Source organism: Homarus americanus, unplaced genomic scaffold, assembly GCF_018991925.1.
Source record: "Homarus americanus isolate GMGI-L3 unplaced genomic scaffold, GMGI_Hamer_2.0 scaffold25071, whole genome shotgun sequence".
Taxonomy (NCBI): domain Eukaryota; kingdom Metazoa; phylum Arthropoda; class Malacostraca; order Decapoda; family Nephropidae; genus Homarus; species Homarus americanus.
In genome coordinates this window covers 23,608-45,518 of record NW_024745765.1, presented here as the reverse complement: position 1 = coordinate 45,518, position 21,911 = coordinate 23,608, and the positions used below count along the sequence as shown (strand labels likewise).

At 50.7% G+C, this 21,911-nt stretch overlaps 1 protein-coding gene across 1 annotated transcript; it reads right to left on the bottom strand.

The window, feature by feature from the left end:
- Window positions 1-2,377: 2,377 nt before the first annotated feature.
- Window positions 2,378-6,453, bottom strand: LOC121878783 (proteoglycan 4-like; the record flags this gene model as incomplete). The annotated part of the gene is made up of 4 exons (XM_042385194.1): window positions 2,378-2,876; window positions 4,641-5,036; window positions 5,391-5,790; window positions 5,890-6,453. Coding segments are annotated over 4 exons (1,859 nt in total), but the record flags the coding sequence as incomplete, so codon positions are not given.
- Between the last annotated feature and the right edge of the window lie 15,458 nt (window positions 6,454-21,911).

Here is a 21,911-nt window from a genome sequence, read left to right as displayed (position 1 = left end):
AGACAACTGGTTTAACATCCCTGACCTCCACTCACTGCTGAACGACACTTGTGCCAAGTCTCTGCAAAACAAAACACACCATCAGTTACTTACTTACTACATATTATAAATGCCCCAAAGTACTAATGACTATGTACCAAGCTTGAAATATATAATGGTTTTGGCAAGCTGCAAGGGGTGGGTGTGGGGTGTGGGGAGGTGTTGGGGGGTGTGGTGGGAGTAGGTGGTGTGATGTTATGGGTGGTGACGGCATTTTATATAGAGAGGGGTGAAGGAGATTAGGGGGGGGAAGGAAGAGAAGTTAGGAAATTGAAGAATTTAGAGTAGGTAAGAGAGGGCGGGCTGACTCTAGCTAAGCTAATAGTATGTTAGGTTGATCATGGGTTGTTATTGTCTGTTTGCACAGGTGCACCAGACATCTCCCACCCGTTCCATATATAGGTGTTATACATATCATATTCCGCCTACCCACTGGCGGATGCTGGTTCAGGGAGGTTGTCTGGTCGCTCGGCCGCCGTGAGACGGGGGTGGTAACGGATTTTGGAGACGGTACTTTTTAAACCATGCATGGTTGTTGTCGTTATTCGGTGAGTTTTTGAAGGAGTTTCTGCCTGACGTTTTATATTTTGCCAGATTTCAAGGGTTGTGCAGCTGCTGCCGGGTTGATGATTTATTTTCTGGTTTTGCGTATTCGGCAGTGGTTTGGTGAAGGGTATTTTCACCATGACGATTTTAGGCTTATTTTGGGACAACCTGTAATTATAATACGGAGTGGTGCTCATAGCATGAAGAGGTATTGCTGGGCAAATTACATCGGTGTGATAAATGACGTCACCAGGCGATGCGCTAGCGACTTAAAGCGAGCATGGTTTTCTCAGCTTCTTGCTTTTTCCTTCCTGCTGTGGATATGGTGAGCAACCTGTCGTGATATATACAGAGGCCCAGGAGGGTGCTCTGCTTTGTATTTTATCGGGCATTATGGTTACTAATGGAGTTTTCTGCATGGGCGGTATCACTGGGAATGGGGACTGCTTGACGCATTGTTTTTTCGTACTATTTTGCCTTTTACTCTCGCCTGGTGTTGTCGGCCTGTAACGCCCGCGATCACGGGTAGCAGCAGCCTGGGGTGATGGGTCAGTGATGTTGGCGGTGGCGGCAGTGGCGTGGAGGCGCCCTGCGTTGTTGTTGCTGGTGGTGTGGAAGGTGCCAGGTGTTGTTCTTGGCAGTGTGGAGGTGTCAGGGTGTTGTTGCCGGCGGTGGTGTGGAGGCGCTGTGGGCGTTGCTGTTGCTGGCAGTGGCGTGATGGCCAGGGTGCTGTTGCCGGCAGTGGTGTGAGGGTGCCATGGGGTTGCCGGATGCTGGTAGTGGTGTGGGTGCGCTGGGTGTTGTCTTGTTGGTAGTGGTGCGGGGCGGTGCTGTGGTGTTGTTGTTGCTGGTAGTGGTGTGAGTGCGCTGTGGGTTGGTTGTTGCTGGTGTGTGAGTGCTGTTGGTGTGGTGGAGGTGCCTGGGTGTTGTTGTTGGTAGTGGTGTGAGGTGCGGGCGTTGTTGCTGGCAGTGGTGTGGAGGGTGCCAGGGGTTGTTGGTAGTGGGTGATGGTGCTGGGTGGGCGTTGTTGCTGGCAGTGGTGTGGAGGTGCTGTGGGTGCTGGTTGTTGCTGGTGGTGGTGGGGGGTGCCTGGGGCGTTGTTGCTGGCGAGTGGTGTGGGAGGTGCTGGGCGTTGGTGATGCTGGAGTAGTGAGTGGAGTGCGCTGTGGCGTTGTCTTGCTGGTAGTGGTGTGGCGGTGGCTGTGACGTTGTTGCTGGCAGTGGTGTGGAATGCGCTGGGGGCGCTGGTGCTGGTTGGTGCGGCGTGGATGCGGCTGTGGTGCTGTTGCTTGTGGTGCGGCGGCAAGGCCGTGGGTGTTGCTGTTGCTGGTAGTGGCGCGGAAGGTGCTGGTGTTCCGTTGGTAGTGGCGTGATGCGCTGGCGGCGTTGGTTGTTGTTGGCAGTGGTGGAGTGGCTGTGGGTGCTTGCTGGCAGGTGTGGAGGCGCTGTGAGTGCTGTTGCTGGGAGTGGTGTGGAGCTGTGGCGTTGGTGGTTGCTGGCAGTGGTGATGCGCCGTGGGTGCTTGTTGGGCAGTGGCGTGGATGCAGTGTGGGCGTGCTGCTGGTGGGGCGTGAGGTGCCGTGGGCGTTGCTGGTAGTGGTGAAGGTCAGGGTTGCTGTTGGTAGCGGTGAGGATGAGCTGTGGGCGTTGGCTGCTGGTGGGTGTTGTGGGGTGTGGGGGGGGGTGGGTTTTGGCGGAGTGGTGGTGAGTGGGCTGTGGGCGTTGGTTGGTTGCTGGCAGTGCTGGTGATGCGCTGCGGGGTGTTGTTGCTGGTTGGTAGTGGCGTGAAGCGTCAGGGCGTTGTTGCTGGTTGCTGGTAGTGCAGGTGCGCTGTGGGTGCTGGTTGCTGGCAGTGGTGCGATAGGCCGTGGGTGCTGTTGTTGCCGGCGGCGGGTGGATGGCTGTGGGTGCTGTTGCGGCGGTGTGATAAGGCCGTGGGCGGCTGTTGTCTGGGCAGTTTTGCGGAGGCGGTGTTGTTTGCTGGTAGAGTGTGATGCGCTGTGGGTGCTGGCTGCTTGCTGGCAGTGGTGATAAGGCCGGGGCGCATTGCTGCTGGTAGTGGTGAGGCCTGTGGGCGTTGTTTGCTGCTGGTAGTGGTGATGCGCCGTGGGTGTTGGTTGGTTGCTGGCAGTGGTGATGCGTCTGTGGTGCTTGCTGTTGCTGGTGCGGTGATGGGCAGGCGCTGTTGCTTGCTGCAGGCGTGATGCGCCGTGGGTTTTGCTGTTGCTGGCAGTGATGTGGTGTGCTGTGGGTGTTGTTGCTGCAGGCGTGAGCGGTATGCCTGGGCGTTGCTGTTGTTGGTGGTGTGGAGGCGCTGGTGCTGTTGCTGGTAGTGGTGTGGATGTGCTGTGGGGCGTTCTGCTGGCAGGGTGTGATGCGATGCGTGTTGTTGTTGCTGGTGCAACGTGTGGGAGGTGCCAGGGCGGTTGCTGCGGCGCGTGATGCGGGGAAGCCTGGGCGTTGGTGTTTGCTGGCAGTGGTGGTGCGGGTGCTGGTTGCTGGTAGTGGTGGATGCGCTGGTGGGGTAGCTGCTGGCAGTGGGATGCGCTGTGGTGTTGTTGTTGTTGGTAGTGGTGTGGGAGTGGTGGGCGTTGTTGTTGCTGGCGTGGTGTGATGCGCTGTGGGTGCTGTTGTTGCTGGTAGTGGTGTGGAGGTGCTGGTTGCGTTGATGTTGTTGGTAGTGGTGTGGAGGGTGCTGTGGGTGTTGTTGTTGCTGGTAGTGGTGTGATGCGCTGTGGGTGTTGGTTGTTGATGATAGTGGTGTGATGCGCTGTGGGTTTGTTGTTGCTGGTAGTGATGTGGAGTGGTGCCGTGGGTGTTGCTGCTGTGGCGCGGTGGAGTGGGCTGCCTGCGTTGGTGTTGCTTGCAGTGGTGAGTGCGCTGTGGGGCTGTTGCTGGCAGTGGTGGAGGTGCTGCGGGTGTTGTCTTTGCTGGTAGTGGTGTGATGCGACGTGTGCGCTTGTTGTTGCTGGCAATGGTGTGATGTGCCGTGGTGCTGGTTGTCAGGCGGAGTGGGGAGTCTGGGCGCTGGTGTTGGTTGGTAGTGGTGAGGTGCTGTGGGTGCTGTTTGCTGGCGTAGTGGTGTGATGTGCCTGGGCTGGTGCTGGTTGGCAGGTGTGATGCGCTGCGGGTGCTGGTTTGCTGGTAGTGGTGTGGGAGTGCTGTGGGTGTTGTTCTGGTTGGCAGTGGTGGGAGGCGAGCGTGGGTGTTGCTGTTGCTGGTAGTGGTGGGGAGCGCTGTGGGTGTTGTTGGCAGTAGTGTGAGCGCTGTGGTTGTTGCTTGCTGGCAGTGGTGTGGGAGGCGCTGTGGGTGTTGTTGCTGCTGGCAGTGTGGTGGGAGGTGCTGTGGTGCTGGTTGCTGCTGGTAGTGGCGTGATGCGCTGGTGGGTGTTGTTGTTGCTGGCAGTGCGTGTGGAGCTGGCTGTGGGTGTTGTTGTTGCAGGTAGTGGTGGGACGCCAGTGCTGTTGTTGTTGGCAGTGGTGGGGAGTGTGCTGTGGGTGCTGGTTGCTGGTGCAGTGGAGGTCCTGTGGGTGTTGGTCTGTCGGCAGTGGTGATAAGTGCCGTGGACGGTTGCTGTTGTCGGCAGTGGCGTGAAATGCGCCTGGTGGGTGCTGGTGTTGGTTGGCAGTCAGTGTGATAGGGGCTGTTGCTGTCGCAGTGGTGTGATGCGAGGGCGTTGCTGGTTGCTTTTGCTGGAAGCGGTGTGGGTAGCGCTGTGGGCGCTGGTAGTGGTGGGAGGTGCTGTTGGTGCTTGCTGTTGCTGGCGGCGGTGATGCGCTGTGGCGTTGGTTGCTGGTTGGCAGTGGTGTGAGTGCGCTGTGGGTGTTGTTGTTGCTGGTGGTGGGGAGTGCGCTGTGGGTGTTGGCTGCTGTTGGCAGTGGTGCGTGACGTGCCGTGGGCGTTCTTGGCGCAGTGGTGTGGGAAGGCCGTGGCGTTGTTGTTGCTGGTAGTGGTGTGATGCGCTGCGGCCATTGTTGTTGCTGGCAGTGGTGTGAATGCGCTGTGGGTGTTGTTGTTGTTAGGTGGTGTGGAGGTTCCAGGGGTGTTGTTGTTGCTGGCAGATGTTGGAAGGTGCTGTGGGCGTTGTTGCTGGTAGTGTGAGCGTAATGGTGGGCGCTGGTTGTTGCTGGTGCAGTGGTGTGAGGTTCTTGTGGGTGTTGTTGTTGCTGGTAGTGGTGTGAGGTCTCTGTGCGCTGTTGTTGCTGGTAGTGGTGAGGGTCTGGTGTGGGCGTTGTTGTTGCTGGCAGTGGCGTGGCGCCCGTGGGCGTTGCTGTTGCTGGAGATTTGTGGGCTGCGCCGGGGTATTGTTGTTGTTAGGAGTGTGAGTGCGCTGTGGGTGCTGCTGCTGCTGGCACTGGTGTGGAGCTGCGGGTGTGCTGGCTGTTGGTAGTGGTGTGGAAGGCTGTGGTTGTTGCTGTTGGCGGTGTGGAGGTGCCAGGGTGTTGTTGTTGCTGGTGGTGTGAATGAGTTGTGTGGGTGTTGCTGTTGCTGTAGTGGTGTGGAGGTGCTGTGGGTGTTGCTGTTGCTGGTCGGTGGAGGTTCTGTGGGTGTTGTTGTTGCTGGTAGTGGTGGAGGTTCCGGTGGCGTTGTTGTTGTTTGGCAGATCCAGGAATGCGCTGTGGTTTGTTATGGCAGGGAGTGTGATGCGCGGGGCGTCGGTGCTGTTGGCACCGGTGTGATGAGCTGTGGGTGCCTGTCGGCTGGTAGGTGGTGGAGGCTACTGTGGGTGATGTTGTTGCTGGTAGGCGTGAGGAGCCGTGAGTGCTGTTGTTGCTGATAGTGGTGGGTGCTGCGGGTGTTGTTGCTGTTGGCAGGTGAGTGCCGGGGCGCTGTTGTTGCTGGCAGTGGTGGAGTGCGCCTGCTGGTCTTGCTGGCGATGTGATGCGCTGTGGGTGCTGTTTTGTTGCTGGCAGTGGTGTGGAGTGCGCTGTGGGCGCTGTTGTTGTGGGCAGCGGTGGAGGCGCTGCGTGGGCGTTGGTTGCTGTTGGCAGTGGGTGATGCGCTGGTGATGCTGGTTGCTGGTAGTGGTGGATAAGCTGTGGCGCTGGTTCAGTTTGCGGGTAGCGTCAGGCGTGGTTGTTGGGGAAGCGGTGATGAGCTGTGGGTGCTGGTTGGCGTTTGGTGGTGTGGAAGTGCGCGTGGGCGTTTGGTGCTTGCTGGCATTGGCGGGGATGCGCCTGTGGGTGTTGCTGGCAGTGGTGTGAGCTGGTTGTGGGTGCTGTTGTCAGGGCAGTTTTGTGGAAGTGCGCCGGATATTGTTGTTGTTAGAGTGTGGAGCAGCTGTGGGTGCTGCTGTTCCGGTACCGGTGCGGGAGTGCGCTGTGGGTGTTGCTTGCTGCTGGTAGTGGTGTGGGGCGTCAGGCGTTGCTGTTGCTGGCAGTGGTGAGTGGGGTGCTGTGGGCGGTTGTTGTTGTTGTTGCGTGGCAGTGATGCGTTGTGGGGTGCTATTGTTGCTGGTAGTGGTGTGGATGGCTGGTGGGTGCTGATGTTGCTGGTAGTGGTGTGGGGAGCGCTGTGGGTGCTTGTTGCTGTGGGCAGCGGCGTGGAGCAGCTGTGGGCGTTGGTTGTTGCTGATAGTGGTGATGCGCTGTGTGGGTCTTTGCTGTTGCTGGCAGTGATGTGATGGCCTGGGCGTTGTTGCTGTGGCGTTGGCGTGATGGAAGTGCCTGCGTTGGTTGCTGCTGGTAGTGGTGTGGAGGCGCTGGGATGTTGTTGCTGGTAGTGGTGTGGAGGCCTGGGTGTTCTTTGTTGGTAGTGGTGTGGAGTGTGCGATGTGTGCGTTGGTGTTGCTGGTGAACGTGTGAGTGCGGGTGCTGGTTGTTGTTGGCAGTGTGACGCTGTGGCGTTGTTGTAGCAGTGTGGTACGCGCTGTGGTTGTTGTTGTTGGTAGTGGTAAGAGGGTGCCGTGGCGTTGGCTGCTGGTAGTGGTGTGGAGGTGCCAGGGCGTTGTTGCTGTTGGTAGTGGTGTGGAGGTGCCGGTGTTGCTGTTGTTGGCAGTGGTGGGAGCGCTGTGGGTGCTGGCTGTTGTTGCAGGTGGTGCGGGATGCTGTGGCGTTGTTGTTGCTGGCAGTGGTGTGAGTGCGCCGGGGCGTTGCTGCTGTTGTTGGCAGTCGTGATGGCGCCAGAACTTGTTGCTGGTTAGGGTGTGATGTGTCGGGGTGCTGCTGTTGTTGGTAGGTGGTGATGGGGTGCCGGAGGCGGTTGCTGCTGTTGGCACTGGTGCGAGCGCTGTGGGTGTTGCTGTTGCTGGTAGTGGCGTGATGCGCTGCGGGTGCTATTGATGCTGGTAGTGGTGCGAAGGCTGCAGAGCTGTTGTTGCTGACAGTGGTGCTGGAGGTGGTGTGGGGTGTTGCTGTTGCTGGTAGTGGTGTGATGCGCTGCGGGCGTTGCTGGTAGTGGTGTGGGAAGCGCTGTGGTTGTTTTGCTGGTGTGGTGTGGACGTGTGTGGGTGTTGCTGTTGTCGGTAGTGGTGTGAGGTGCCGTGACGTTGCTTGAGGCTGGCAGTGGTGTGGGAGGCGTGGCGTTGCTGTTGCAGTGGTGACGTGCTGTGGGTGTTGCTGGCAGTGGTGTGGTCGGCTGGTTTTGCTGGCAGTGCTGTGACGTGCTGTGGGTGTTGTTTTGCTGGCGGTGTGGAGGGGCTGGGTGGGTGTTGTTGGTAGTGATGTGATAAGTTGTGGGGTTTTTGCTTGGTTGGCAGGGTGTGGAGGGCTGTGGGTGTTGTTGGTAGTGGTGCGCGAAGTGGCTGTGGTTGTTGTTGGTAGTGGTGTGGAGTGCGCTGTGGGTGTTGTTGGTACTGGTAGTGGTGTGGCAGGGGCTGTGGGTGTTGTTGTTGCTGGTAGTGGTGTGGAGGTGCTGGTGTTGTTGTTGTTGGGAGTGGTGTGGGAGGTGCTGTGGGTGTTGTTGCTGCTGGTAGTGGTGTGGAGGTGCTCGGTGTTGTTGTTGCTGATAGTGAGCGGGAGATGCTTTGGGTGTTGCTGCTGGTCGGTGTGGAGGCGCTGTGAGTGTTGTTGTTGTTAGGTGGTGCAGAGAAATGCCGGGGTTCGGTTGTTGCAGTGGGGGAGGTGCCGGGTGTTGCTGGCAGTGATGTGATGCGCTGTGGGCATTGGTTGCTGCTGGCAGTGGTGTGGATGCCGGTGATGTTGTTGTTGTTAGTGGTGGTGAGGAAACGCTGTGGGTCGGTTGTTGGTAGTGGTGTGAGGTGCTGTGGGTGTTGTTGGTGGTGGTGTGGGAGTGCTGTGGTGCTGTTGTTGCTGGTAGTGGTGTGGAGGTGCCGGAGTGCTGTTGCTGTTAGTGGTGGTGCAGGAAAATGCTGTGGGTTTTGTTGTTGGTAGTGGTGCGTGGAGGTGCTGGTGGGTGCTGGTAGTGGTGTGGAGGTGCTGTGGGTGTTGTTGTTGTGGGTAGTGGTGTGGAGGGTGCCAGGGTGTTGCTGTTGCTGGTGGTGTGTGAGGTGCTGTGGGTGTTGTTGTTGCTGGGGAGTGGTGTGGAGGTGCTGTGGGCGTTGCTGTTGTTGGGCGGTGTGGAGGTGCCAGGGGCGTTGTTGCTGCTGGTAGTGAGGGAGGCGCCGTGGGCGCTGTTGCTGGTGGTGTGAGGTGATGGTGGGTGCTGGTTGTTGCTGGTGAGTGGTGTGAGGTGCTGTGGGTTCGTTGTTGCTGGCAGTGGTGTGATGCCTGTGCGCTGTTGCTGTTGGTAGTGGTGAGGTCTGGTGTGGGCGTTGTTGTTGCTGGCAGTGGTGTGGTGCCCGTGGGCGTTGCTGTTGCTGGAGTTTGTGGGGTGCGCCGGGGTGTTGTTGTTGGTAGTAGTGTGAGTGCGCTGTGGGTGCTGCTGCTGTTGGCAGTGGTGTGGAGCTGCGGGTGTGCTAGGCTGCTGGTAGTGGTGTGGAAGGCTGTGGTTGTTGCTGTTGGTGGTGTGGAGGTGCCGGGGTGTTGTTGTTGCTGGTGGTGTGGGAGGCGTGTGGGTGTTGTTGTTGTTGTAGTGGTGTGGAGGCGCTGTGGGTGTTGTTGTTGTTGGTGGTGGAGGTGCTGTGGGTGTTGTTGTTGTTGGTAGTGGTGGAAGTGCGGTGGCGTTGTTGTTGTTTGGCAGTGGGCGGTGGTTGTTGGCAGGGGTGTGAGCGGGCGTCGTTGCTGTTGGCAGTGGCGTGGTAGCTGTGGGTGTTGTTGGCTGGTAGGTGGTGGAGGTGCTGTGGGTGTTGTTGTTGTTGGCAGGCGTGAGGTGCCGTGAGTGCTGTTGTTGCTGGTAGTGGAGGGTGCTGTGGGTGTTGTTGCTGTTGGTAGGTGTGTGGAGGGGTGCTGCTGTTGCTGGCAGTGGTGGAGTGCGGTGTGGTTTGCTGGTGGTGTGATGCGCTGTGGGTGTGTTTTGTTGCTGGTAGTGGTGTGGAGTGCGCTGTGGGCGTTGTTGCTGTTGGTAGTGGTGAAGAGGCGCTGCGTGGGCGCTGGTTGCTGCTGGTAGTGGTGATGCGCCGGTGCGCTGGTTGCTGGCAGTGGTGGATGCGCTGTGGCGCTGGTTGCGTTTGCTGGCAGCGTGAGGCGTCATTGTTGGGGAAGTGGTGATGCGCCTGTGGGTGCTGGTTGGTGTTTGGTGGTGTGGAAGGTGCGCTGTGGGTGTTGTTGTTGCTGGCAGTGGCGGGGGATGCGTGTGGGCGTTGCTGGCAGTGGTGTGAGTGGTTGTGGGTGCTGTTGTCAGGGCAGTGGTGTGGAGCTGCGCCGGTGTTGTTGCTGGTAGTGTGTGGAGCGCTGTGGGTGCTGGCTGTTGGTAGCGGTGTGGGAGTGCGATGTGGGTGTTGTTGCTGCTGGTAGTGGTGTGGGGCGTCAGGCGTTGCTGTTGCTGGCAGTGGTGTGGGGTGCTGCGGGCGGTTGTTGTTGTTGGTGGAGTGGTGTGATGCGTTGTGGGGTGCTGTGTTGCTGGTAGTGGTGTGAGGTGCTGGTGGGTGTGTTGTTGTTGGTAGTGGTGTGGAGCAGCTGTGGGTGCTTGTTGCTGGTAGTGGTGTGGAGGTGCTGTGGGCGTTGTTGTTGCTGGCAGTGGTGATGCGCTGTGGGGTCTTTGTGTTGCTGGCGGTGGGGGGCTGGGGCTGTTGGTGGGTTGGGTGTGAAGTGGTGTGTGGAGTTGCTGGTAGTGGTGTGGAGGCGCTGGTGTTGCTGTTGGTAGTGGTGTGGAGGCCTGGGCGTTCTTGTTGGTAGTGGTGTGGAGGTGCGGTGTGTGCGTTGGTGTTGCTGGTGACGTGTGAGTGCGGGTGCTGGTTGTTGTTGGCAGTGTGACGCTGTGGCGTTGTTGTGGCAGTGTGGTAGGTGCTGTGGTTGTTGTTGTTGGTAGTGGTGTGGGGGTGCTGTGGTGTTGTTGTTGGCAGTGGTGTGGAGGTGCCAGGGTGTTGTTGCTGCTGGTAGTGGTGTGGAGGTGCCAGGTGCTGCCGCTGGTGGTGTGGGAGGTGCTGTGGGCGTTGCTGTTGGCAGTGGTGTGAGGTGCTGTGGGCGTTCTTGCTGCTGGTTGTGGTGTGATGCTGTGGGTGTTGCTGCTGGTTAGGTGCGGGTGGTGATGTGCGCTGGGTTATTGCTGGTAGTGGTGTGATGAGCTGTGGGTGTTGTTGTTGTTGGTAGTGGTGCGGGAGGTGGTGTGGGTGTTGCTGGTAGTGGTGTGATGTTCTGTGGGTGTTGCTGGTGGTGTGGTAAGTGCTTTGTTGTTGGTAGTGGTGTGATAAGCTGTGAGCGTTGTTGTTGTTGGTAGTGGTTTGGGGGGGCGCTGTGGGTGTTGTTGGTAGTGGTGGGGGGGTGCTGTGGTGTTGTTGGTAGTGGTGTGGAGGTGCTTTGGGTGTTGTGTTGTTGGTAAAAATAATAATAATAATAATAATAATAATAAACGGTTTAATGAAAGTTTGCAGCTCAATGAAAAATATACATTGACATAAATGACTTATTACATACATTGGTGGTTTAACAAAGCTTATTAGAGAAAAGGTGAAGGAACATACAGTGAAAAATACAGATAATGTTACACACGTAGATCATGTGAGCTGAGGGGAACAGCAGTCACTAGTGTAGTACCCACACAGATGGCGCAGAGGGCACGTGGTAATTTCACAGATGGTGTATTCGGGCCTGATGATGTAGTACTCTCACAGATGGTTATGAGGGCCTGATGGTGTAGTAATTTCACAGATGGTGTATGAGAGGCCTGATGGTAAAGTATTCTCACAGATGGTGTTATGATGGGGGCACAATGGCGTAGTACCTCGATGGTGTGTGAGGCCTGATGGTGTAGTTGTTCTCACAGATGGTGTTCTGGATGGGCATCACATGGCGTAGTACCTCACAGATGGTGTGTGAGGCCTGATGGTGTAGCTTGCTTTCACAGATGGTGGTGATGGGGCATCACATGGGGTAGTACCACAGATGGTGTATGAGGGGCCTGATGTGGTGTAGTTTCCTTACAGATGAATGAGGGAGGTACTGGTGGTAGTACTGGCCACAGATGGTGTAAGAGAGGGCCTGATGTGTGTAGTAATTCACAGATGGTGTTATGAGGGGCATCACATGGCAGTAATTCTCCCAGATGGTGTTTGAACCACATGATGCTGTCGCAACCTGCTCACTGCGTGGTATCGTGCATCGGGGACACCACGTGATCTGTTGTCACAGTACTTCACCACCAAGTGGGTGAGGTGTGTTCCAGGCCTTCTATCGTGGAGTCTCAGGAAATTATCACTGGGTACCTGGGACCCATCGTGTGAAAGAAGCTTGGCTTGCACCACTGCCGAGTTGTTACTGATTGCACTGTTCACCACTGCTCACCACTATTTAACACTGGTTCCATTTTCCCAAATGAAATAGTAACTTGGCGAGAACTTGTTGATATTCCGGTGAGGAGGGTTCAGGGAGAGTAAATGGGCCAACATAACGAGCTGACGGGGTTGCTGGATAGCCCAGGCGCTGTGGGTGTTGTGGGGTGTTGCTGTTGGTTGTAGTGTGAGGTGCTGTGGGTGTTGTTGTTGTTGGTAGTGTGGTGTGGAGGCTGCAGGTGTTGCTGTTGGTAGTACTGTGGAGGTGCTGTGGGTGTTGTTGCTGGTAGTGTTGGTGGAGGCTGTGGGTGTTGTTGCTGTTGGTTGGGGGTTGGATGTGCTGTGGTTTGCTGTTGCTGCTGGCAGTGGTGTGATGTGCTGTGGGCTGGTTGTTGGTTGGTAGTGAGTGCTGTGGGTGTTGTTGCTGCTGGTCAGGGGCTGGGATGCGCTGTGGGTGTTGTTTGTAGTGGTGTGAAGGCGCTGTTGGTGTTGTTGTTGTTGCGGTGGGGAGGTGCTTGGTGTTGTTGTTGGTAGTGGTGTGATGCGCTGTGGCGTTGTTGCTATTGGTAGTGGTGTGAGTGCTGTGGGTGTTGTTGGCAGTGGTGATGTGCTTTGGGTGTTGTTGTTGGTAGTGGTGTGATGCGCTGTGGGTGTTGCTGCTGGCAGTGGTGTGAGGCGCTGTGGGTGTTGTTGCTGGTAGTGGTGTGAGGCGCTGTGGGTGTTATTGCTGGTAGTGGTGTGAGGCGCTGTGGCGTTGTTGTTGTTGTTGGTAGTGGTGTGAGGTGCTGTGGGTGTTGTTGTCGCTGGTGGTAGTGGTGTGAGAGCCGGGGTGTTATTGTTGGTGGTGTGGAGGTGCTGTGGGTGTTATTGTTGGTAGTGTGTGGGGTGGTGCTGTGGGTGTTGTTGCTGTTGGTATAATAATAATAATAATAATAAATAGTTTGAAAGAACTTGGCAGCCAGAAGGATGAAAATACACAGTTACATATTTGGGGGATGGGTTTCGAATTACAAATAATATACAAGTAACATAAGTGATACAAATAAGATATATAATACCAGATGGGGAAAAGCTCAAACTACAGTTCATTTCAAATACAGTGACAGTGCAAGGAGTAGTGTTTATCGGGGAGGAATACAGACTGGTTTATTGGCGTTATTGATACAATTTTTACAATGGTTGGGACTGGGCTGTTCTTATAAAGGACGTTCAGCACGTATGTGCTGGATGCGGTTGTGGTGTCGAACAGCAATTTAGGCTAGGGATCTCAGGTGGTAGTAGGAGCTGGTGTCGAGGATGTGTAGAAGCCCTACCAAATTTGCAAGATGAGGTCGGGTGATGGTCAGTGAGAGTCGAAAGGGTCAGTGTGTTGAGCGGCTTTGATATGTGGAGTAGGAAGGGAGAGAATAATCTTGCATGCCCTCTTTGTACCCTTTTTTCTAGGTGTTTACGTTGTGTGGCATTTAGGGAGTGAAGACCAGGTGGGGGAGGCATAGGGTGAGCTTTGGGAAGTATGAATGTTGTGTGAACACTGAGGAGCTGGCAGGAACCTGAGGGACGGAGTCGGCGGAGGAGGTGGAGACGGAAACTGGAGGAGGACGACAACTCTACTGACGTGTGGTTTGTAATTTGCTTGTTGTCTATTGTGACGCCGAGGAGCTGTGAATTCCACAACCCGGGAGTGTTCGGGACCCAGAGTAATGGAAGGAGTGTGGGACAATGTCGGAGGAGAGGTTGATGCATAACCGGTCTTGGCATTGATGATGGTGACATTGTTGCAGGCCCAGTTTTGGAGACTGTTCATCAAATCCCCAAGGGTGGTATAGTTGGGGAGAGAATTGTTGACGCTGATCCCAATGGTGAGCCGTCGACATATTTCCAGCGAGCAGGGTTTCTCTTAGGGCATCATTGAGAGCATATGAAGCCAGAGTGGTCTCCCATCTTGGTGTTTTGGGGACGCCACAGGTGAGTGACTGAAAGGTGAGATAAAGCCCGGAAGCGCACAGCTTGGCGTCGGTCACCAGAAAGTCTGTAAGCTATGGTATAAGACTTCTCCGGCCTGGAGGTCAATAGCTTTGTTGATGATGATTATATTGTGGTCGACTAGGCCGAAACCAGAAATCAATGAAGGCGACAGCTACAGACGTTTTTCGCTCTCGAGACGGCGGTATATGTAATCGAGAAATCTGACAAGACAGTGAGGGTGGAGGAAGTTTTCATGTTGCCAAATTGTTGAGGGTTCATGTGACTCTGCAATATCAGCATAAGCCCAGGCCGAAATACAAAGTCACAGATTAGGCTGGGTATTGGGTGATTGCAATAGGTCGGAAGGATTTAAGCGATTGTGGGCTGTTGGACTTGGGCACTGGTGATATATAAGAGGTTTCATTGCTGGGCATCTGGCTTGGACTGAGAGTAGAAGCATTGATGATGGACCATAGGGTTTAGCAAGTCTGGGAGAGAACTCTTGAAGAGTTTCATTGGTGTCAATGGGGGTAGTAGAGCGTTTTAATCTCTTAGTTTGTCCAGGCGTTTTGCTACTCCAAATTCTTTCTACTAAGTCAGTGGAAGGCTGGGTAGGTGTTATGGAGAGTGGTTGTGTGAAGCCGGGGGAGCGTCTGGCATATAGTAGCGAAATGGCGGTCGCTTCCGTTCAGCCGCGCCAACATTAGTGAGATGGCTGGCGAAGGTGGAGGGGGTGTGTCTTATTGTTTAGTCCACAGAGTTCTTTAAGTTTACCATAAATTACTGACTGATGTTGGTCTGCTTCAGGTGTTGTAATTTGCTGGGTAGTGGGACTTTGCAGTGCGTATTTCGTGGATGACTCGGTTGCGAAGGACCCAGAAGCGATGGCTGGCTGAGATGAAAGGCTCTGTCTGTTCGTTGTATGGGAAGTTTTTGGATCTGGGAGGTGTGATCCAGGCAAGTCAGCTGGGTGAGATTCTGACGGACTTCGAAGAAGTAGGTGAGCCCGTGGTGGTAAGCAGTATAATTTACATTTGGTTTGGCACGTCATCCACGCTAAGTACTTGGTCCAGGGATGGTGAACTATCCACTGCCCGAAGAGCAAGGCACTGCAGAATCAGTAATCGGCCTGTAGGTCTTGATGTAGGGTTCTACATTTCTGAGTGAGAGTGGAAGAAGCAAGACCAGAGCACTGATAAGTGTGTGATACACCTGATAGGAGGCATTGCTGAGCTGGTTGGTACTGGTCTGCTAAGTCAGTTAAGATAAGGTCATGGTGATGGACTGCGGTAGGGGAAGGTCACAACCCCAGACAGTGATAGTTGGTCTCGATATCAGTGGTGTCAATTTCATTAAAATTCCCTACATAATACTAATCTTAGCAATATGGGTACCAACCTGAGGTGGTCTGAGTGTGGTAATGAGATGATTGATAAGAGTGTCTCTGTGGTGAGCGAGGCGGATGGTATGCCACACAGTGATTATGATGGAAGCAGTGTGGCGCGGGGTGGGTTTCCTGCGGCAACACGCACTCCACACGCTTCCACATCTGCTGGGACCCTGGAACATCCAGGCGACGGGCGAGGTCATCTCGACAGAAGAGGGCACCGCTGCCTGGCGTGAACGGGCGTGATGAAAGAGGTAGTGGTGTGAGAGGTGCTGTGGGTGTTGTTGTTGTTGTTGGAAGTGGTGTGGGAGGTGCTGTGGGTGTTGTGTTGGTAGTGGTGTGGGAGGTGCTGTGGGTGTTATTGTTGGTAGTGGTGTGGGAGGTGCTGTGGGTGTTTGTTGGTAGTGGTGGAAGCTGCTGTGGGTGTTATTGTTGGTAGTGGTGTGGGAGGTGCTGTGGGTGTTGTTGCTGTTGGTAGTGGTGTCGGAGGTGCTGTGGGTGTTATTGTTGGTAATGGTGTGGGAGCTGCTGTGGGTGTTATGTTGGTGGTGGTGTGGGAGGTGCTGTGGGTGTTGTTGTTGGTTTGGCGTGGGAGGTGCTATTGGTGTTGCTGTTGGTAGTAGTGTGGGAGGTGCTGTGTGTTGTTGTTGTTGGTTGTGGTGTGGGAGGTGCTGTGGGTGTTATTGTTGGTTGTGGTGTGGGAGGTGCTGTGGGTGTTATTGTTGGTAGTGGTGTTGGAGGTGCTGTGGGTGTTATTTTTGGTAGTGGTGTGGGTGGCGCTGTGGGTGTTATTGTTGGTAGTGGTGTGGGAGGTGCTGTGGGTGTTATTGTTGGTAGTTGTGTGGGTGGCGCTGTGGGTGTTATTGCTGTTAGTGGTGTGGGAGGCGCTGTGGGTGTTATTGCTGGTAGTGGTGTGGGTGATGTTATTGGTGATAGTTGGTAGTGATGTAGATGGCTAGTAAAGTTTGCATTACAAGTTTTGTTTAGTGGAGTAACCGGTGATGATAAATGGTGACAGTAAATGTGTTTGGTAACGGTGCTAACTGTAATGATAATTGGTAGTGTTTATGTATTAGTCATTAGAAATAAAAGTAAATAGTTATAAACGGTAGAAACCACAATTAAACTGATTCTTTTTTAGTATTCCTCCTATCAGCTCACCTATTACCTGGGGGCAGAAATGTAATATCGGATATTTTCTTCCTGGATTATATGTTGAATACAAAGGAAGAGATTTTTACACTGCATTTTTTTTTAGTTTTATGATATAATTAGCAGTTTTGAGAAAATTGGGTAATTCTCCGCATTGATCTTCATCGGGAATGGGAATGTAATTAAGAACTTTAGGTGAATTTATGATTAGAATATTCATTACACTTTTGTCACTTTCATTTATTTTCTCAAGCAAAGTATTTTTATATGCATTTTTCCAATATTTATGACATAATTTTACACTGCACATTAAGACAATGAATAATAATAGTTTATAATATTCCATGAAATATTACCCGGTAAGACTTTTCATAATCCAGACAAATGACGAAACTTGTATGATAAATGGACGAGATGAGTAGCTTTAGTTATGACTAATGATCAAACCTGAAAAAAATCATACTGTTTAGCTGTTAGATGAAGGCCTTGGTGGATTACAATATACAGGCAAGTGTAATGTTTTAAAAGTCTGTAAACCTCTGCCTTATCCTATGATAAAAAAGAGATTTATTTTTATTTATTAATTCAGAAGACGCATTTAAAAATTTCAGTCGTTGAAGTGCAGTAATACAGTAATAACCATTAACATCTCATCCTAATACTGACATAATCATATAGTGCAGTAAGTTGGCTATCCGATGAAACGTTCTATATATCTTGTAAGGGAAGTAAAGCAATCGAGAATGTAGAGCTTCTCCGGAACTTTCCATTCCCGGATAACGATGACTTGATTATTTTCTCCCCACCACCACCAGCCACATTCCTTTCGTCAAGGTAATAAGAAAAATTTTCCCCCACTAGATCGACGGGGAAATAAGTTGGGGGAGATCTTAATAATAGTCCATATTTTAATCATACTTCCCAGGAGTTGGAGGGTGTTAAATTACCTCGTGCGCTAAATGGCCCACACCTATGGGCATCTTCAGGGAAACTTGGATCTTAGTAACCGTAATGACTAACTTTCTATTGAATCTTGGTCAAGTACCTTAATGCTTTTCCAAGAGAAATCGGTTATCTAAGTTCACCTCCCACCCGGCTACACGGTTTTCGAGAACAGCGGTCTCACCCATAGATCATCTTTATACATTAATTTGGTTATGGATAATTGCCAATTTAGCTACAAAAAGCAAATTTCGTTTCTTAACCAAATAAGGGTAACTTTGTTTTTATTGTTATAAGTTAATGGAAATTAATTTGTACTGTATGTGGTAAAGTTTGCTCTGTTTTATCTGAAACGTCGTTTGTACCTAAGGTAGGCTTGGTTAGGATAGGTTAGTTAAGGGTAAGTACAGTAAGAACTATGAAGCTATCCGTTTATAATTCATTATGAATAGTAACATGATCGTCTATGGCAATCATACTATAAACTACTTACTCGAGTTTCTTTGCTTAATCTTGCTGTAGAGTGTGGGTATACATAGCCTTTACGCCAACTAATCCTGTCTGACACCAGGCAACCAACCAGAAAGAGCTTCCCATAACCTAATGGTCTTGGGTCTTAGTTTAGATGGTATTCTGCGGCATACTGCGCCTGTGTCTATTGTAATATGTATGTGTTTCTTTCACTTTAATATCATCAAAATACATCAAAATGTACTAACGAATATATGAACAGATTGGAAGAAAAGGCACAGAGAACAATCTTATATTGAATATAACACACACACATACACACACAATATATAGTATAGTATATGTGTGTATGTGTGTGTGTGTGTGTGTGTGTGTGTGTGTGTGTGTGTGTGTGTGTGTGTGTGTGTGTGTGTGTGTGTGTGTGTGTGTGTGTGTGTGTGTGTGTGTGTTTATTATATTCAATATAAGATTCTTCTCTGTGCCTTTTCTTCCAATCTGTTCATATATTCGTTCGTATATTTTATATTCATATTTTTTTCTGCATTTATCTATCTTTATTTTAAGTTACTTTACTGTGTCACTGTTTATTTCACAATGTTAAATGCATGTAATATGTCCAGTGCGTTAAGGCGAAGCATTGAGAAAAGAAGACAATATTGGAGAGACTTTTGAAGGGAGTGAGGGGAAACAGAGGAAGCGACCTGCCTGTAGTTAACCACCAACTGATCCTCGCCCGAAGGGTTATTAGACGGTGAGAGGGCATGAGAGGAGAGAAGGGAGAATGATTGGGGAGGCGAGAGCTGGTATGAGAGATATAGAAGTGAAGTAAAGTGAAGGTTAGAAGAGTATAAATTCTATTACTGAGCTCATGAGGCAATGTTTACTGGACGCTTCGGACATAAACAATCAAGGAGCATGATGTTCAACAAAATATTAAAGGGAGATGTTGTATGGGGTAGTTAGTTAGTAACTTACACACACACACACACACACACACACACACACTATTGAAAGAAATTCATTGAAACCACTGTTACTGACAGTCTCATCATCACTGACTCTCTATCCTCACTACTTGCCCTTGGCACCCTCGACTCAGGTTGTCACGCTCTTGTCTCTGAAGCCAGACACAAATATGCGTGCCTTGTTGACCGGGGTGTCAAGGTCAAACTGTTGTGGATCCCCTCTCACATAGGCCTCATAAAACATGACAGAGTTGATGCCCTCGCCAAACTCGCGTCTAACAAAGACACCGTTGAATACAATTTGGGTCTGTCAAAAAGAACCCTTAAAACTGTAATTAGGAAAGAACTTATTGATGAGTTTGACGCAAGTAGACAAGTGAAAACAGGCACTCGTCGATCCATAGTTTACCATGATGAGATGTATCAAGTGAAACATGTATATGGAGCAAGTAACAAGATCACTAGATTACAAGATGTTGTAACCGCTAGATTAAGGTTAGGATATAAGTACCTTTGGCAGTATGTTCCTCAAGCAGATGTAAACAAAACTAAATGTAAAGTGTGTGGCCATACATATGGCCACACACTTGAACACTATGTCCTCGACTGTGTGAAGATAGAACCTTTTAGGGACAGGTCCAAGCACACTGTGTGTGAAATGGCACAACACTTCATCTCTAATGGCAAGATAGCCGACATATTAAGATTGTATCCACTTTTTTGCACTTGGTAACTATATCAATTCTCATGTACAGAACCAAATACGCAATGTGCTTGAATACCTCTCACGTAAATGTGAATAACAAAGTGTGAGGCCAGACATACTGCCTCACACGCCTGTATTCACGCATTTGTGAATAAGTTACCCTTTATGTATAGAACTAAACAAATAATGTAAATGAAATACTGTGTAACATTCAGTGCCATAATCTCCTGACAACGGGGGTTAATTATTATGACCCTTTGTAAACTCTACTCTGTAATCCTTTTGCGCTACCGCTCACAGGATGAGTGTGGGGTGCACAATAAAGTAGCCGCTGTAAGCGGCAAAATAAAAAAATCAAATGAAAGAAAAAGACTCTTAACTACAGAATAATGACGCAACAATACTTTTGTCTCTTCCTGCACCGGGCAGAGAGAGAGAGAGAGAGAGAGAGAGAGAGGGAGATTAATATCGCTATACAGTATGTGAATGGTTTAAAGCCAAGTCTTAGAATTCTGTGTATGTATATGTGTGTCTGTGTGTGGCGGTTACTTTCTGGTTGAAGTTAAATTAACGTAAATCCCTCCTCTAGATCTCTATGTATTCTATTGGTTCACCGAATATAGAACTACACCACACACACCCACTACAGCCGACACTATCATCTACACCACACCCACAACAGTCACCACTATCATTTACACCACACTCACTACAGCCGACACTATCATCTACACCACACCCACTACAGCCGACACTATCATCTACACCACACCCACTACAGCCGACACTATCATCTACACCACACCTCTATACTGTTATTTTCACTATATTACAAGTAAAAGGACAATAGGAGTTTATTTATTATCTTATAGCGCGTAAGGTTATATTTTTATTGAAATCAATTTCAAGTTAAACTTGGCAAAAATAATTATGACAGTGGATGAACAGTTTTGTGGGTACACTACTTCAATCATATACTGTATTTAGAAACACTATTTATTTTTGACGTGGTTCGTTATGAAATGTGTAAACTAAAACACACACACACACACACACCGGCTCCTATTACCACCTGAGATCCCTAGCCCGAGAATTGCTGTTCCACACCACAACCGCATCCAGCCCATACGTGCACGAACTGATCGCTATAAGAACAGCCCAGTCCCAACCATTGTAAAAATTATCAATAACTTGTAATAAACCAGTGTATTCACTCCCAGTAAATCCTACTTCTTGCACTGTCACTATGTTGAAATGCTCTGTAGTTTGAGCTTTTCCCCATCTAGTTATTATTTATCTTATTTGTATCACTTATGTTACTTGTATATTATTTGTAAATCGAAACCCATTCCCCAATTATGTAACTGTATATTTTCAGCCTTCTGGCTGCTATGCTCTTTCAATAAACCGTTAATTATTATTATTATTTATTATTATTACGCACACACGCGCGCGCGCTCGCTTGTATTCTGAAAAAGCCATACACATGAGGCATTACAGAAATTCCATGTTTAATAATATTTACTGGGGTGTTGTTTGTTCATAAGTGTCAATAGAATCTGATAATGTGGACTTTGTATATATTGACAATTGAACAACTGTTTGGAAGTTTCATGAGACATAGATAAATATTAACTGAGCTTCAAACGTTAAATGTATGTGAAAATGGTTGAGTGGTGGCAGGGTTGTGTAGTGTGTCGTGTGGAGCGAGCCCCAGGGAGGAGAGCCGTGCAAACTGCCCACGATAACTGGGTTACCCACCCATCCAAGCTCCGTGTTATTTAAAGCCCCGGGGACTCCATCCAGCTACAACGCCACGCCAAGTTGGATTTTTTTTTCTCAAAAGAGGATTTTTTTTTTAATAATTATTTTAAGAAACACTTTCTCCAAAGTGGTATTCACAGTAACATTTTAAGCAGCACTTATCCCTGGACTACTCACCTTTTAAGTCACACTCACCATAAGTGTTATTTGCTACCACTTATAAATACCAGCTGCGAGTAGTGAACACCTGTTAAGATAAGTAGAACATTACAGGTATTAGTTTTGTGTAAGGAATAAGGGAGGGAAGGAGGAAGGGAGGGAAGAAGGATAGAAGGATATAATGGAATGAGGATTGGGGTAGGGGGGAGGATGGAAAGGAAAGGAGGAAGGGAGGGAGGGAATGAGGAAGGACGGGGAGAGGAGGTAGGGAAGGAGGGAGGGAACGAGGAAGGTAGGGAAGAAATGAGGGAGGGGGAGGGAAGGAGTGAAGGATAGGAAGGAAGGAGGATTGGAGGGAAGGAGGATGGGAGGTAGGAAAGAGGAAAGAATGAAGACGAAAGTAAAAGAAGGAGAATTGGAGGGAAGGAAGACAGAGTGAGAAATATAATAAAGGTGCTGGGGGGATAGATGGGAGAGGGAGGGAGGGAGGGGAGATTACAGATTTTACAGGAGGGGAGTATTACCTCCTCCTCCTCCTCACACACGTATACAAGGTCAAAGTTCACGAGGGTGGAGGGGAGGGATTTAGAGGGGCTGGGGGGGGGGGTTCCGGCTTGGGACTTGGTTAAGCTTGATATGCGTTGAGGAACTTTTGTTTTAAAGAATTGTATTTATTCATTTTATCTCTTCAATTTAGTATTTTTTGCTATTTATTTTTATATTGTGTTGTTTATTTATTTGTTTATTTGTCATCTCTCTTATTTTCTTTATCTGTTCGTCTGTCTGTGTCTGTGTATCTGTTAGTTTGTTTCTATCTCTGTCTTTTTCCACATTCAAAGAAAAGGGTGAATAGGGTAACAGACAGACAAATATAGATACACAGACAAGCAGACATACGCAGACAGAGACACTGATAGAGAGACAGACAGACAGACAGATACAGAGTGAAGTGGGATTGGACGCGGTCAGACTGGGAGATGATGGGTCGGGTCGGGTCGGGTCGGGTCGGGGGGGCGGAGAAAGGGAGGGGTCATATTGAGCAATAAAGCG